Source organism: Pelmatolapia mariae, linkage group LG14 (genome assembly GCF_036321145.2).
Source record: "Pelmatolapia mariae isolate MD_Pm_ZW linkage group LG14, Pm_UMD_F_2, whole genome shotgun sequence".
Classification (NCBI taxonomy): domain Eukaryota; kingdom Metazoa; phylum Chordata; class Actinopteri; order Cichliformes; family Cichlidae; genus Pelmatolapia; species Pelmatolapia mariae.
Window position 1 is genome coordinate 24651331 of NC_086239.1, and position 18307 is coordinate 24669637.

At 40.0% G+C, this 18307-nt stretch overlaps 2 protein-coding genes across 2 annotated transcripts; one reads left to right on the forward strand and one right to left on the reverse strand.

Annotated features, from left to right (window-relative positions):
• Positions 1–858: 858 nt before the first annotated feature.
• aadac (arylacetamide deacetylase) lies at positions 859–9097 on the forward strand. The gene is made up of 5 exons (XM_063493723.1): positions 859–1364; positions 2707–2935; positions 3480–3549; positions 4651–4822; positions 6729–9097. The coding sequence occupies exons 1-5, from the start codon at positions 1224–1226 to the stop codon at positions 7341–7343; spliced, it is 1227 nt and encodes a 408-aa protein (XP_063349793.1). The 5' UTR covers positions 859–1223; the 3' UTR covers positions 7344–9097.
• A 1292-nt stretch (positions 9098–10389) lies between these two features.
• LOC134641693 (succinate receptor 1-like) lies at positions 10390–13046 on the reverse strand. The gene is made up of 3 exons (XM_063494202.1): positions 12911–13046; positions 11622–11701; positions 10390–11380 (listed from the first exon to the last, which is right to left on the reverse strand). The coding sequence occupies exons 2-3, from the start codon at positions 11622–11624 to the stop codon at positions 10427–10429; spliced, it is 957 nt and encodes a 318-aa protein (XP_063350272.1). The 5' UTR covers positions 11625–11701; positions 12911–13046; the 3' UTR covers positions 10390–10426.
• Positions 13047–18307: the final 5261 nt, after the last annotated feature.

Genomic DNA, 18307 nt, shown 5'->3' on the forward strand with positions numbered 1-18307 from the left:
CATAATTTCTCAGATGAACCCTATAGAGAAATCATACTATTTCAGACCAAGGCTTTAGGATATGGATTTATTATATGGATCATTTCATTTAAAAACATAAACAGCTAGAGTTTGCAACTTTGACAGCGAAGGGGCTCCTCATTATTTACTGACCTCAGCTTCCCTGTGTCTCTTATTGGACAGTTTACCAAACAAATGCAATGAAGTAATGTAATGAAGGCTGGCCCTCATCTTCTTTTTCTCTCATCTTGATCCAGGATGATCCAGCTGGCATCAGCCTTCTTTTGTGTTTAGAAAACTTCACAGTGCACATGCTACGGTACCCTTTACTACTGGCATTGCTCCAGTGTTGGTTTGAACGGTTTTGATTTAATAAATTCAATCTGTCTCGAGTACATCTCTTGTGACGTGCCACTTTTTCTACACAAAGATATGCCCATGAACATTAGATAAACTAAACAAAAAAGTCCTGCATCTGCAAACTTTTCTTCCCATTGCTGCAGCAAGCACCAAATCGTCCCTCCTGCAGCGTTTGAAAACGTGAGTGCATCAGAGAGTCTTGTTGCTTTTGACAGGCCTACCAGGAAAGCAGACATCAGAGCTGGCTCTGTCACCAATTATATAATTAGCTTGGACAGCCTTGCAACCAAATCTGCGGTACACAGACTTTAGCTGTGTCCATATAGACACAGACTTTCTCCTCATATAAATTCAACTGGAAAACTTGTAGCCGGGGAATGGAAAGAGTGAAAGGGAAAAGGAAAAAAGGGGAAATCTGAATGCACCAGCCATGTTTGAGCTCCAAGCCACGACATTCGTGCATCAGGTGCATCTTAGCATAAAGTTTAGTCGCGCGCCCCGTGTAATCTAGCGATTAGGAGGCACCTGAGGAATTTGAGTTGTAGGCCAAGGTGGGACGGTTCCTGCCTCGTGAGCACACAGCGTGCGCGCTCCTGTCTCCATATCACTGACACTTCAATTAATTCTGCTGCTCCACGAGACAGACACGCACTAAGGAGCCCACTGGAGCATCGAGAAAAGCTCAGAATTTGCGCACAGATGACCACAAAATGACACCGAGCGCTCGCTGTAGTATTTAGCTCGCGTGGATCCAAGAATTGATTCCGTGAGTAAGCTTAGTCGCGAAGCGAAGTGACTTAACAAGCGCAACAGCCCGTTTGTTTTGCACCCCGCAGTTTGTGGCCAGGGACCCACGCTGGAAAATGAGGCTGGGAAGCATCATTTTATTCGTCGCTTTCTGCTCTTTCACCGCTTATTACGTTTACGAGCCGATTCCGGAGGAGATAGAAGAGAGATGGAAACTCATGCTGACCAACTCTTTCTTTAGAAGTCTCAGCCATCTGGTAAGAAAAATAAAAGAACTATTCTTGCCGTCTATCTTGATAATCTGCTCTGCTGTTACTGAAATAAAACCCCAAAGAGTGTAGGCTCTTCAGTATTGTGGATGTATGAACACACCTTTCTGATCACTTTAATGCACTGTATGTATGTTATGTAGCCATAAGCTGAGAAACGGTAGGTAAACTGCCTTTGTTCTCTGAGCAGCTAAGGTGGCAGGTTAAACGTTTGTTTTTTTGCTGATGTAGATGCACATGCTGGTTACACCAGATTATGTCAGATGCTAATCCATGTTTTGTATAGTCCTGCTCACCTGTTCTAATAATAGAACCTATCAAGGGAACCCGTCTGCGTTTATGACGGATAAGACGCCCGTGGTTTACTGTAGCCCATTGTGCTACGGCTAATAGAGGTGTTTTTTTTTTGTTTTTTTTTTTTATTGTCTTCAAATGCGGTTTGCATAGATTAGTGTTGCACCATATCATCAGTAGGCTACAGTGTAGTTTTAATATAATGGTTATTGGATTTATTTTGGAACACATTTTTTTCTTATTAACATCCTAAGTATTAAGTAAATCTTAGTGCTGTACTTGTTTTTAATATTGATTATTATGCAGTTAGAAAAAAAAGGTGCAGGCTACTACCTCGAACACCACTGGACAATTCAGTTATTAAACTAGAGATAGTGGTATCTCATTTTTCCCTTTTAACATGAGAACATGAGATTTACAAAGATCATCTGTTTTGGAGATGTAATGGCCATTTTGTAACAAAATCCTGAATTTTGATTTAATCTGTTCTAATACTAAAATGTTTAGTACACATCAGTTTGGTCTTTGAAATGCCAAGAAAGGGAACCCTCTTGTTTTTTTTGTTTTTTTTTTTTTAAAATAAAACTACTGCCTGACAGGAGCTCCTGATGGTACTCGTCCTAGATGACTCTGATTAGTTTATTGTGGGCACATCAGCTGATTACCCTGAAGCCAGCTTTCTACTGCTTCAGCAAGCAGACATAATGGAGTACCAGTCATGCTTTTATTTCATTTAGATATGACTTCTTTCAACAGTTAACTTTAGGGGACTTGACATTTTGCCAGACAGCGTTCTTGTGACTCCTTGTTTCTCTCTCTTCCTTCTTATCATGGTCACAAGTTTGGCATATTTGACCTTTTCTGTTTTGAATATTATGGATGTTAGTCTGGGATAAGTGTACATAGTATAAGCCTGTTTATCCTAACATTATCATTTGTACAAAAGGTAGTAGAGATGCCTCATGTTTCACAAACACTAACAAATTATGTGATGTGTTTTTCTCTATACCTTACATTTGCCTTTCTCCATTTCCAGGCAGACATAAGCGAATTACTGGGCCTGAAGGACTACATGGGGGTAATGTACTTCATTACTCTTTTAGAAAAGATTGCACCTGTTTCTGACGAGCATGTCAAGGTGACAGAAGAAAAGTTTGATGGAGTAGAGGTGGTGTTATATCAGCCAAAGCACCGAGGTAGTGACACAGACCTCAGGAGAGCGATCATATACCTGCACGGTGGAGGATGGTGTCTGGGGAGTTCCCGTAAGTAGTTGGGCTGGGCTCTGTTCTCCTTTATCACACTGAATAATGACTCTGTGGCTTTTAAAGGTGAACTGAAAGATGAACACATTGTGTGTTCATCTCAGAATATTACCATTGTTATTTCAAGAGAGTAGTGGTAATATTCTCTTGATTGATTGCGGTTCATGACATTACAGCTTCATATTGACTCCCAGTGGCTGGACTGTGACAGGATCATAAATAATGAACAAACTGTGAAACACAAATCACAAAGCTTTCAGTTTCCTGAGGAAATAACATGCCTTCTGCAGGAGCGGTGGGGACCTCAGGGGGTGGTTACCCTTGCTAATCCAAAGACGTGACATGCAGTTTGACACATCTCACGCTGCTCTTGCAATCTGTTAAAGGCCTTTCACTATTACAGTAACATGAATCTTTCCAGGAAGTATTGCTAAGCTGAATGCCAGGTTCATCTCTCTTACTGTAGTATCAAATTTATGAAATTTAATGTGATGTATTGTATTACTTAAATCTTTTTCATCCTGCTTTTCTACTATCTACTCAGGAATGAGTCCATATGATCTCCTGGCCAGAAAAGTCGTCACTGAGCTTGATGCTGTGGTTCTTTCAGTGGAGTAAGTATTTCATATTTTATAGTCATGTATATTGTTGTGAAAAAAGAGGTATTGCTGAAGCAGCATTTTTTTTTTGTTTGTTTTTTTATGTCATTATTTAAATTCTTTTTTGTTTGTGGTATTAATAGGTCTCATCCTCTTCCCCCGACTTTTTCCCTGTTGCTCACACACAATTTTCTTTTGTCACGTCCCCGTCATCCCTCATTAGTCACAGGCTAGATTGAAGTGATGATGCTGTTAAGCTCGCCATTTTTCTTTTTGTTTGGGACTCTGTAAGCCTTTTCCCCATCATAGCACTTCCACTGCTATTCTTTGGCACACCCGCCTCCTTGTCTGTGTGTGTTTGCTAATACTAACATTATCCGCTAAATAATTTTTTTCACCTTTTAAACATCTTTTTAGATATGGGTGTTTCTACCTCTTAAAATGTAGATTTTCATAGTCATGAAACCAACCCACTGTGTAGTAAAGTGGACAGTGTATGGGTTTGGGGTGTGTAGAGTATTTCCTTATCTGGCTCATCTGAATTCCTTTCTGCTTTGTGCCAGTGGTTCAATGCGTAATTGAAGCATTAGTGAGTCTCAGGGTCAGCCATGCGTAACATTTGGCAAATAGATTAAAATACTTGTAGAGATGACACCAGCACTGCAAAGGTCAGAGCAAAACAAAACTATTTATTGTATCAACCATATTTCAGCAGCGTAGAAGCAGTTTGCAGCAGCTGTAGTTGTGAAGTGATTGTTTGATTCTGGACATGTGCTATTTATAGCTGGCTGTGCACACTTATGCAACCAGATATTTATACTTTTTTTTTATTATTATTTTTCCTTTTCCTTGAGTTTTTCATTACATAAAACAAAGAATTTTAAAGACATTTAATATCCATTGCACATTATGTAAATTATAGTTCAAGTTAATAACTAAATGGCAATAAGTTCTTTTCATTTTTATAACCTTTCTATACTCTACTGTCTCTTTATTGCCTATTCAGTTTGAAACGTGTCTGTTTGTCTTAAAAAAATGATTACATTTTTTTTCCAATGTGCTTTGTTTGCTGAAATATTGTCTGTAAACATGACTTAAATAGTTAACTCTGCTCAGGTATCGCCTTGCTCCAGCGCACCACTTCCCAATCCCCTATGAGGATGTTTACCGTGTGGTCAAACATTTCCTCCAGAAGGGGGTGCTGGCCCAGTACTATGTGCACCCTGGACGCATTGCTGTGTCTGGGGATAGTGCTGGGGGGAACCTGGCAGCTGCAGTCACCCAACAGGTACTGTTTTTTTTTTTTTTTTTTTTTTTTTTTTTTTTTCTTTTGTTTATAACATCGAATCTGTTTTCCTGTTCATGAGGAAACAGATCCTGTCTTGGATCTAAGTATTGGTATCTTTATGTTCAATTCTTGTTTTTCAATTCAATATTATATATATGGCGCCAAATCACAACAACAGTTGCCTCAAGGAGCTTTATATTGTAAGGTAAGTTCACTAATACAAAGAAAACAGAGAACAACCCAACAATCATATAACCCCCTATGAGCAAGCGCTTTGGCAACAGTGGGAAGAAAAAAAAAAAAAAACTTTTAACAGAAAGAAACCTCCAGCACAAATGAGCCTTATATCAAGAACCTACATCTGAACACAGCCAAGACCAAGGAGATGGTAATCGACTTCAGAAGAACAAAGCGATCTGAGATCTTCTACCGCTCACCATCGAGAGCATTCTGACCTACTGCTGTACACTCTGGTTTAACTGCTGTACTGTGGAGGATAAGAGGAAACTGCAGCAGGTGGTGATGGCAGCAGAGCGGGCAATTGGCACTTCACTAACCCCCCTCAGAGACATTTATACTGGCAGACTTCAGTGAAAGCCAGTATCATCATCAAGGACCCCTCGCACCCTGGACACTCACTTTTTTCCCTCCTCCCCTCTGGTAAACACTACAGGTCGATCAGATCAAAGACAAACAGACTCAATAAAAGTTTCTACCCACAGGCTGTCAAACATGCTCTACCTCCACCCTGATTGAAGGTTAACTGTGCTGTTAACATTTATGGAAATTTCAACTGTTTTAAAAACTGTACTTAATGTGCACTACCACCGATTGCATTGCACCTTATATTGCGCTGATCACTTGCTCTTTAAATTGCAACTGCTGCTTTATATGGCATATATATCTTGTACATATCTGTGTAGATACATACGTTCCCTGTGTAGGTACCTCTTTAACTTTGTCTATTTTTTGGGGGGTTCTCTTCTCTCTATTCTAAAGGAATTTTAATGTAAAATCTACATGCTGCTAACGGAGATATGCCAAACTGTCTTTCATTGTTCTTGTAACAGTGAAAATAAAGATCTATTCTATTCTATATAAGGTTCATGGAAGTTTCTGAAAGATGAAAAAAGATGTTTTAGCAGCTTGTAGGATTTACTAAAACAAAAGTGTCTTAGCAAGACCAGGAGTTCTCAAGGAATCTCTTTGGAACTTAATTTTGCCATGCTGCTCTTGGTTAAGGAATTGCGAATCAATTCCTAGATACTTTCGTACAGTTCACATACCGTACAAATGCCATCACTGTTTTGTTTTTAGGAAAAAACAACCAAGGAACCTTGGTTCTTAAAAACACCTAAAATACAACCATCATACGACCTGTACCCTGTATATCATTTGGCCTTTAAAAATAATTGAAGTGGTTAACTGATAAATAAGAACTGTTACATCTAATGTGTCCGCTGCAAAGCAGTGTCTTTTGGGCGGCTGTAGCGTGGTGGCTTAATACCAAGTTACTTTGAAATGCCACTCAAACTATCTCTGGGCAAGATACTGAACCCTGAGCGAGTGTGTATGCGAAGGTGCTTAAGTATAGAAAAAGCACTGTGTGTGAAACCGTATTATCAAAAATAGCTCTCAGGCTTGTAAATAACAGAAGTGCTATTTCTTTGAAAGGCATGAAGGCTGGTCAAGGACATCGTTTTTGTGGGCAGCTGTATTAATCCAACATGCTTGCTACTTCCGCTATTTAAGGTTGTAGGTATTACAACACTGAAGTTAACAGGTCATTACACTTGAAGCCCAACAGAAAATACTGAAGTGAACTGAGTCAACAACAATGACGCATGCATTTCTTGGTTAACTTACATTTTAATCCTTCTTTCGTTCTCTCTTTCTGTCGAAACAGTTACAAAAGGAACCGAGTCAACAGATTCAGTTAAAGGCCCAAGCACTCCTCTACCCTGTGCTGCAGGCTCTGGACCTTTACACACCTTCATATCAGCAGAATCAGTACATGCCCATTCTGCCCCGCACTCTTATGGTGCGTTTCTGGAGTGAATACTTCACCAGCGACAAAGCTTTTTTTAGAGCAATGATGGCCAACACCCACAACAACCCAGAGTCTTCAAGCCTGCTGAAATTTGTCAACTGGAGTGCTTTTCTGCCAGAAACGTATCATAGGAAATACAACTACAGTGCTCCCGCAGTTACCGAGGGAACAGTTGCAATGGATGGACCATCTCGATCTCTTGCTGATCCAAGGGCGTCGCCTCTGCTTGTTCCAGACGCAGCTTTACGCTCTTTGCCCAAGGCCTACATTCTGACGTGCGAGTATGATGTTCTCCGAGATGATGGGATCATGTATGCCACACGGCTCCGTGCTGCTGGCGTTGAGGTGACACATGAACATTATGACACAGGATTTCACGGAGCATTGATGTTCACCGTGTGGCCAACTGACTTCCTGATTGCACGTCGCATGACAGACAACTATATTAAATGGCTCAAGGAAAATTTGTAAAAGGTTGAGGGTCAGTAGTAGTTATTCCAGTATTTCTTCACAATGCAAGAATGTTTTGATTGGGTGTAGACTTTTGTTTTTTGGTGGTGTCTCCTTTTCTGTGGTCCTGCTGTTTTTGTGTGTATTTATTGAGAAACTTGTACATTTTGTTGCAATGGATAGGACTAGGAAACAAGATTTTGAGAGTATAGAACATTTTCTTTCCAAATAAGGTGGCTTGAATGCAGCACAACACATGACGGCATCACAAAAGTACAATAATAGTGTTGTGTTTGGCTCAACAGGCAAATATGAGGATGAAAATATCTGTGGACTTTCTTTGGCCTGTTATGGTTCTCCTCATTGTTTTCCATCCACAGCACCTCATATCTAGTCTGATCTTATGGCTTTAGTTAGTAATGCATACCACTGAGAAATCTGAAATATTCCATTAGAGGTTTAAAGAATCCAGTGCAAGTTTTGGCACAGCAGAAAAGAATTTTCACAACAGTCTGTTTAGCCAAAGTTAACATTTATCCAAGCTGCAGGTCACTGAAGCCTGAGGTGATGTTACAAAATATCAAAAACACTGGCTTGTATAATTGCAACACGTTTAAAACAAAAAGAATGACTCCTTTTGTTGTGTATCCCTTACATATAAATGGTGCACATAGAGTTGCTTATGGTAATACCCTTAATTTAAACTGCAGAATGAATGGCATTTTAATCTAATAAAAGGAAAAAAAACAACTTCAAATCCTCATCAGAAACCCATCTACTTGCATTGTGCTTTAAAATATCTTCATTTCAAGGCTACAGGCAGTGAAATAAAATAATCCACATTCCATGAAGAATATTGGTATCTGTATATAAAGAGCATGCTGCAAAGAAAAGCTTCGCCATACGCATAAACACATTTTTGCTATAAAGCTTAGCTCAGTTTAAAGAAGCAATATGGCAAAAAGAGAGGAAAAATATCTGGAGCCTTAACCTTTACAGATTCTTGCAAGTCTCACTTCCTATAATATGAGCTGATGATTTTTTATGGTAGTACATTATGTAAATAAACTACTTTACATTTGGAAAACCAGAAAGTGCTCTCATTTGGGAACATAAAGTCATAAACATAAAGTCGCCATATCAGGAATGTAGCATGTAGAGTTGTTTTTGCTTCATACGCAATAAGCAATGGTTCAAAGACTAGGGCACTTAGCTGAAGTTGTAAGTACAAGACCATTTGCCAGTTTGGTGAACAGTATGTAGATGCCATTAAAGAGTTGGTAATTTGGCTTTCTATGCACGTCTGATTGCGTATTTATGACTGTTGTTTGTTTGTCTTTGACTTTTGTTTATATCTCTAACATACACAAGAAGTTGAGTTGCTTTTTCTTTTAGCAACGGTGAGGTGACTTTAAACTTATCACCTGTCATTAGAGCATTACTGTTTCCTCTCTCTTGAGTGACACCACCTCTGTGACTTGTGTACATATGGGAGATATCTAAATAACACAAGCTCTGGTTAACACTATGCCTTTCTGTTCTGAAAGTTTTGAAATGTATATGAAACTGGGCACAGTATGTCTTTGATTTGGAGCTTCTTTTTTTTTTTTTTTTAACATTGCAACATTTCAAGTTAACAGACAAAGCTAGCTTATTTCCTCAAACAGCTCTACTTGCTCAATTGTAAATATAACAGTTTCTATTATTTGTCCTGGGTTTCCTTTGTTAGGTGCATTTTTTTAAAGCTATCTGACAATAAATTTACTTGATCCTTACTTTGGCTCCTGGTTAATTGTACTTGATTTGCTAGCACTAACACCATCTTCACCAATGACAAAATGTTCAAGTCATTAAGTGTTGCAAGAATCAAACTTTCATGAAGTTTAATAGCTTAATCTGTAATTTTAAATGTCAAATACAAAATTGATTTTAGGATTTTGAGAGTAAATGTTTCAAATGCATTCTGGCATTTAAACTAAATAACTGTACTCAGCATACAGCAATTAGGATAAAACCTTTGTAAATGATACCCATGCTGCCTCAGTGATGTTGGTGGTCTGAAATGTAATATTCCCAGAGAATTTACTGTTTTAGTATAACACCAAATCATATTATAAGTAATATAGAGCTTCAGGCTTTATATTTGTCCTGGCATACTTTTCATCTCTTTTTTTCTTGTTTGCTCTGTCTCAATATCAGGAATTTAGTCCAGGCTAAATAAAATGATAGGTCAAGCATGGTGTGGTTAGTCGTGATGGGCATAAAATCCTTGCATGAGACGCCTCTATGATTCAATTTTTATAGTTGGATTTTATCGTGTTAGGTTTGATAATCAAGTTACCTAACATGCATTTCTTTGGCACATGGAGAACATGCAACATTTACATGGGAAAGTCCAACTTGACCAGACCAAAATTGTTCCAATTTGAATCATTCTTGTTGATATAGACTATGTCAGCCAGATGTTTACATACTATGGTTTATTAAGTGAATACAGGAGCTGAAACTGTGTTGATACTCATTTTGTCATCCCACACCCAACTCATCTCAGACTATGGTATTTCCTTCTAGTAGATCATGCAAACATTTCTTTTCCTTTTTGTATTTTTGGTCCGGTTATTTAATCAAAATTCATTTAAATAAATTTTCATTTACCAAATGCCCCCTTTAAGGATTTGTGGAGAAAACTTTGAAGTCTAGGTAATAATAAAAGAGCAGACAGTTTTTAATAGACTTTATTAAATTAGGAAGCTATACGGCACTATAATGTGCAAATAAGAAGTAACAATGATAAAGCAATGCAACTCGGTTAAGAGTTTCAGCAAATGTGACAAACTTTCATTCATAGTTTTACATCAAGAATATGCTATTACATCGTTTTATTACTTAATAATAATGTGATGTGTAAATATTGTACCTACAAAAATATATATATAGAAATATACATGTGCATCACTAAAGGATGCAGTGATATGAGAAAAATACAAACAAAAGACAAAATACAGAAAAGAAAATAAAGAAAATACAAAGTAGATCTCATTCATGTACATGGATGCTATGCTGATATTCTTTTTTTTTTTACATACAGTAAATTTGTATTTTACTCATGAAGGGTTTCTTTGCACCACTCTTTTGCTGACTATATTTCTAATCTTAGATTCTAGGAGGTCTCTGAACTTGTCACCCATGAGGAAGTAGAAGATGGGATTGATTACGCTGTGAAAAAAGGCTATAGGTCGGGTCAAGATGTACATACTCTTTATGTGCATCTGTGTACACGTCCCCAGTCCTGCCCATTCTTGCATAGCTGCTATTGACACATTTCTAAGCACATGGTAGGGAGTGTAGAGAACCAGAAATAGCGCTGCCACTGATGCAACCACCTTCAGAGGCCGCTTGTATGATGACGCTGTGCTGCGCTGCAGAGCCCTTTCCTGGACACGCAGTAGGTGTGCTATTTGGTAGGAAAAAACACAAAGTCCAAACATAGGGAGAATATAACCTGTCACTGTCAGCCCTAAGCTGTAGCCAAGCACACTGATATCTCCCTTCAGACTGGCAAAATCTCGGCACTTGGTCCAATTTTTTTCCTTTAGGTCCTGCACCATCAGCGTTATCATTGGGGCAACTTCAACGTTGACAGCTATCCAGCTCAACCCTGTAATAATCAGAGCTGTTCGTGGCCTGAGCAGATAATTGTTCCTCATTGGATACTTTATGAGCAGGAAGCGGTCCATGCTGAGCCAAACCATAAAGAGTATGGAGGAGTAAAGATTTACATGCAGGACATAGCGGTTGATAACACAAACATAGACATTGTTCTCTTCTTTGTGATTTGAATAAAGGTAGCAGAGGCGTGGCAATGTGGAGAGGAAAATAAGGTCTGAAACTGCAAGACTGAAGAGGTAAATATTGCAGCTTTGCCATTGTTGTAAACAAAATATATAACCAAGTACAACCAGCAGGTTGCCAAGGAAACCAACAGAGAACTCAATTCCATAAAATGTTGGCAGATAATAGGTCTCCAGTGCATCAACTATCTCCGTACAATTAAGCACCTGTAGCAAAAGAGGAATAAAGAGAAGACAGGAGTGAAAGAAGGAGAAAGGAAGAGGACAAAGGGGAGGATTGGGGCAAAATGAGAGAAAAAACAAAGTAAATTATTTATTCAAACTAATTTATCCAGTCAGTTATATCAAAGTCTTACATTCTGGAAAAGAAAACTTTAAGGAGATCTCCTTAACTCAAACTGAACACATTGAGCACAATACACATTATATTTGTAAAGATAAGACTTACCATGGTGTAGTTGTTTTGAAAGCTGCTGTTAGCGAGAGTATGATGTGCAGTAGTGAGCAGGTGCAACCTCCCTCTGTACACTGGAAACAGTAAACAGAGAGTAGTCAGGGTACTGGTGCCACTAATATGACAGGGCAGGAAAACCTGACATAAATAGCCATTTCACTTATGGTTCAAGTACACAAACACTTTGCGAGTTATTTGCATTTACAGTGTGGAAATATGATGCACGCCCAAGAAAACATGGCTATATATAATATAATTTTCTTATCAAAAGCTCATATGAGCTCTCCTCCATTATTATCAGCATGATATTGAAATAAGGGTTGGAAAAAATGAATTTTTTAAATTTTATTTTTCAAATTTTCAACCAAATCAAGTGTTTAAATTCTTCTAAATTTTTTAAAAAATTTGCATTCAATTGATGAAGACTCGTATAGTTTTATTTGAAATCTTTCCTAATCTGAATAATAAAATCAACATATTTGAGTCTATTTTGTCAACACATATTTCTGCTCGAATATTTATATTGTCTGGTTACAATGCATGACTGCTAGCATCACTGTAATATATTCAATATTATTATTATCTATGAATTGATCCCTTAGGCTGCCTTTACAAACATTTGTAAAATAATAAGTTGTTCCGAAGAGCTCACTGAACTCAAGTGTGGCAAAAGGAAACCACTGTTGCAACATGTCAGTTTGTGCAACCGTTTTTTTTCCTTTCCGACATTCGTAATGATAAATTCTAAATAAAATTATTGCAAAGTGAATCATTTATGACCCACAGTGACTCAGCCATGATGTGACAGACCACATAAAGTTACAGAGCAGGTTCACTGAGTGCTGTTTCAAATTAAAACCTCCATTTCAGTTCCACCGGATTTTCTGACAGTACATTCTCGATTGTTATTGATGCTCAAAAGTTAGTTACTGAAGGTCTTATTTTTACATATTGAAAAATTATAATTTTAGAACGCATCATGTATGGTCTTGGTTAAACCATAATATCAATATCAGTGTGAAAATAAGATTTTTTTCACCCTTTCTGAGCCACGCCTAACTAAAGTTGAGAATGTCTTCTTTATATGTAAACAAAGCAACGATGTGTTTAAATCTGAAAAGCACATCATCAGTGGATTTGGTTAAAACACAGCATCAGCGTATAAAGAAGATATTTTCATCCATTTAATAAAAGTTGAAGCTGTATGCATTTCATGTTAAAACAGCAACAATGTGTTAAAATGTGAAATCACACTCATTGCATGATTCTATAGTTTTACTTACAGTCTCCTTTGAGCTGATGGTCTTGCTTGGTAGCTTCTGGCAGTCCTGACTAAAATGGTAAAATTCATAAAAAATGAATCAAAAATGTTTTTATTTCATTGTTTTTTGTCTAGTCATCCAGTGCTACTTTATTTTAGTATACAGAGCTATTTCCCTGGAATTTATTGTTCAAACATTAAAGACGTACGTTCTAAGAGCACTGAAATGTTTTCTAGAAGGTATTTTTGAGTCACTGTATGGTTATACTGCAAATATTTCAGTCACGTACATCTTGTATCAACCAATAGTTGAGTTCCTTTTTAGTTAGATCATGATTTTCAAAAATAATTCTTTACTCACTTCAAAGTAAACTCATACTTCCTCTTTCTGTATTATAAATAATGTGTTATGTAGAACCCAAAATAATTTTTCTTCTTCACTATCAGTCACTCAATCAATAGTGTGGATAATTTCAGCATGGCACCCTCAGGCACTTTATTAATAAAGTGGTATGATTTTGCACATGTTGAAAATCGCCACATTCTCACTTCTAAATAAATTGTATGTTAGTTAGAGCAAGTGTGCTACTTGAGTAGACCATGTTGGAGGCATGAATACATGGGACTATTACCTGTGCTAATACAATATTGGCTCAAATTCTTGCTAGTGGGCATCACAACAATTTTGTACAAGGCAGCTGGTAGACTATGCAATGTCTGACACTGCAAATGCATTTGTATGTAGGTGTAGTGAAGCACGGCTGTTTCTTACAACGGCCTCTAATTATCAGCTGGGGAGGAGTGGATGTTCGCGCTATCCTCCTTCGTGCCACCACAATCTGGCGTTGTTTCACAGGATCTCTGCAGGCAGAGCATTTGTTTTTTTGTTTTGGATCAAGTTAGTTTGTATTTTTTATTGGGGGTAGTGACAAGACAGCAGCAGCGGCAGCGTCAGGACGGACTTCTGGTTTTATAAAGTGATATTTTAATACTCTTCTGTTTTATTATGGAGGAAGAGCTCGCACAGCTAAAGGACTTGGTAGCTCAGCTGCAAGCAGAAAATCGGCAGATGCGGCAAAAGCGAGAATTGGAGCAACCTGGAACCAGTGCTGCTTCTACGGGTTCATTCACCCATGGGTATTCTGCTATTTAAGCTCCTGTGACTGAGAGACTGATTTATCTTCCTCGGGAGAGGTAGTGCCCATGGTTCAACGGTAAGTCTGGTATAGGTATTGCCGAGTGGGTGGAAGAAGTGCAGGCCTGTTTGAGGGTACGACATCTTTCACCAGCTGACCAAACCCTGTTTATCTATGATCACCTGGAAGGCGAGCCCAGAGAAGAGATTAAATATCAGCTTCCAGAGGAGAAAGACGATCCCGAAAAGATTCTGACTATTTTACAGGAACTGTATAGGTGTACTAAGTCATATGTTTCTCTGCAGGAGGATGTCTTTTCAAGATGACAGCAGGAGGGAGAGACATTACAGGAATTTTCACATGCTCTTATGTGTCTCATGGATAGGGTTGTGAAACAGTCCCCTCGTGATCTGCTGAACAAAGATGTCTTGCTTAGAGATCAGTATGTTGAAAATGATTGTTTCTACGCAGAGAATTAAAGCAGTATGTCCGCGGCCACCTTGATGGATATTTGTCGGGAGGCTATATTATGGGAGCGTGGAGGTATGCCAAGGGGCAGTAGGGATAGAAGTTACTCAGTTCCCCCGGTGTTAGGATTTCAGCACAGTGTCCAGGAGGTCCTTTTTAGAGGTAGTCTGGCAGGTATTGCACCCTATGAATCTAAAATACAGGAGTTAAAAGAGATTCTTAAAAGTCAGCAAGAGCAGTTGAATCAGCTCGCAAGGAGTCTTGCTGCTTTGAATAGTGCTTCCAAACCATATCCTGCCTTACGTAATAAGATCGTAATTTGCAGACAGTGCCAGAAGGTTGGGCATTTTGCCAGAGAGTGCCCTGGTGAGCCCACAGACATGCCTGCTCAGTCAGCTGGTACAGCAGCGCAAGCCAGTTCAAGTAATGTTGTTTGTTCTTCCATTCAGGGAAACTTCCGCCCCCTGAACCATTGAGCCGAGGTTAAGGTGGAGGCGTCTTAGGCTCAGAGTCTGTAGTACCTGACCCTTTGCCCCAGGTTATTGGTAGGAAACCAGTAACACCCGCTGTCCAAGCCACTACCTCAGTCTTCCCTGGGTATGCATTGTCTGACCTTCATGTTTTGCAGGAGACTGACCCCATGATCTGGGAGTTTCTGCAGTTTTGGAGACGGAGACGGGGGCCTGATGCCAAGGAACGTGGTTGCACTTCAAGGCGGGCCCTCGGGTTGGTCAGGCAATGGCATAGGTTAGTGGAGCGGGATGGCGTGTTATATCGGAAGGTCTGTCATCCTGGGAGAGGAGAGACGCTGCAGGTATTGTTGCCCAAGTCCCATCAGGGTCAGGTTTTGCAGCAGCTGCACCAGGAGCATGGTTATCAGGGTGTTCGGAGAACAGTAGATGTGGTTTCTCAATGGTGCTCAATGGCCTGTCATTTTCTCAATGGGTAGGGATGTATGGAGAAATCCAACAGTGGTGCCAGGAGTGTGAGCGATGCCAGTCGGCTAAAGATGCGCAAACCCATCCTAATGTTTATTTGGGTCATTTGCCCGCATCCCAACCGAAGCAAATCCCTGAAGCTAATTGGTGTAAGACACGCCACGACCAGCGTGTAAAGGAAGTTCCCCTGCGAGAAGGTCAGTTGGTTTATCTGAAGGAAGTTGGGCTTAGAGGCCGTCATAAAATTCAGGATGTTTGGAGTTCAGTGGTGTATAAAGTGCTTAAGGCCCCTGACCAAAATGGGTCCGTGTACACTGTTGCTCCGGTAAATAACCCGAGTCACGTGAAACATGTTCGCCGTTCACTATTACAGAAGAAGGTGGAATCTGAGACCCCTTGTCCCTTCAGTGCTCCAGTTCAACCACTAAAAACTGCCCCCATAGCGGAACCTATGCAAGGTGGTGAGTGGTTTTTATTGGTTTCTGAACCTACTCCGGCCCCAAGAAATTGCCAACCAAGACTGGAGACTCCTAGCCCCCGTAGACCAGACGAGCTAGAACCCTCAACGTCCCCTGTGGTTTGCACAGTTCGCTGCCAGGTATTGCTGATGTCCAGAATGGTGTGACCCCTTTACGTAGGACTACTCGGGCTAATGCTGGAATGCCCTCGAATCCGCATCATCTTCCCCAGGTCGCAGGGAGTAGAGCAATCGAGGCTGCGAGTCCCAGGTACTGGTGCCTAATACAATTACCCCATTTAGACCTTGGCAGTAAAGTGTCAATCGTCGGGACGACGATTCAAATCCCGGGGGTAGATTGTAGTGAAGTAGATTTTGGGTAGGTTGGTTTTTACGTGATGTCCGCGAATGTAGCGCGAACATCCACTCCTCCCCAGCTGATCATTAGAGGCCGTTATAAGAAACAGCCATGCTTCACTACAACACGAGGCATTTGGCATTCTTTCCCCGTCCAAGGTGGCCAAGAGCATTAGGCGGCTAAGCACTGCAGAGCGCTTTTATTTCTTCAGGAAAGCTGCTCATTTAGTATCACCCTTAGAGAGTGGTAGCAAGACTCTTACGGGCTTGTTATAATGTGGCATAGTAGGGTGGACCCTGACGACTGCTTCTCTCTGTATCGTTACAGGATCGTGCTACACCGCTGCTGTCTTGTCTTATGGTCTTGTTTACTTGTTGTCCTGTTTCTACTTTTAATTGGGTTTATTCCAACTAGGGTCGGCATTTATTTGCCCCTAGTGTGATGGTATTTTACGCTTGATGGTGATGTTTTAAAGTGTGTTTAAAGGAGACTCTAGGACAGAATCTGTATTTGTTGTTTATTTTAGTTGTTTATTTTGTGTAATTCTTCTGTCCTTTTCTTTCGAGAAGGTCCGGCCGTTTGTGGGAGGCTTTCCTCCAAAGCATGCACGTGTGTACACTGGGGTATAGGTATAACACACCGGTTAGATCGCAGTGAGGATTGCGGTGAGGTCGCACGGGTGAGTAGCGGGTGGCACACTGGGCACTCCTCCCTGTAGTCTGCCTCCAAGTGGTCGGTATTCCCCCTTTATATTTAGTTTACCTGTTTGTCAGGCTGTTACTGTACAAAGGCAGTCCTTTTAATGAACCTTTTTACTTCTATTGATGATTGTCAAATAAAGTATTTTTAGTAGTTTTGTTTGTTTCTTTGCCCCACCGCTGCTGCAGATAACAAACCTGCATGCCTGTGATAATAGGTACATCTATTAATCATCTTTTCCTGGGGTGTAACTACCCCCAGGTGGCGTTGTCAAAAACAATAGCATTTAGGTTGGTGGTGTTTCGTCCCTAAGTAATCCCTTGCGCCACTACATTTGGTGTGTGTTGACGGGATGTAGGTTCGGTGTTAACCTGCCTCAGCCAAATTCTTTCCTCCCCTTCTGGGGCCACTACATAGGCAATATCAAGAAAGCTTCAGGGCTGCAGTGCATGAGAAATGAAATGTTGTTTTTTCATTGCAGAGTGGGTACACTGGACAGGTCACCAATCTAATGCAGGGGTCCATTCCAACACCTTGATACTTTTCTTGTTTTCAGCCATTCTGTTGTAGATTTGCTGTTGTGGGATCAGTGCCCTGCTGCATGACACAATTTGGGCCAAACTTCAGCTGTTGGCCTAACATCTGACTTGAGATTACTTTGGTGTACACTTGTCATCAGACAGGACAGGTGACAAGTGGCACCTCTCCTTGGGGCCACAGGCCAGTGGGGTCGCCCGAGCACTGCCTGATTGAAATGAATTCAAAGTTTATTCATGAAGACCTCAGTACTCAGTACAAAGTTGCAAAGACAGTAAGAGAGGCTTGATGCCCCTAAAGGAGCCCTACCTGACTTTTATAAAGGTGCTCACACTTGCTCACAAGTGCATTTCATTAGCAGCTACTCAGACTCTTAATTCATAAGGAAGCAGTATAGGTATACTTTGTTTTTCACAGTCATGTGATAATGTTCTTTTTCACTGCGTGCTAGGTACATATGCAGTGTTTAAAAATGTTTTCATCCAAAACAACAAAACATACAAAAATTAAATCAAACAAAAAACAAATAGTGAAGTTATATTATTTTTGGCCATAAAAACTCAGACGTGGCCTCCAATACCGCTGCGTGTGTCTTTTTGATTAGAATATGTCCTATAATCTGCACATTAAACAAATCTAGGGCTTCCTTCTTTCATCTGCACAGTATTGCCATAATTAGAAACATCGTGTCTCAGACTGATGCTGAAAACTAGTTCATTCATTTGTTCTATGCAGGACTATTGTAGCTCCTTGATAAGTCATTAGCTGATCCAAAACGCTGCAGCAAAAGTGCTTAGCAGGGTCTAAAAAGGGAGATCCTGTTTCT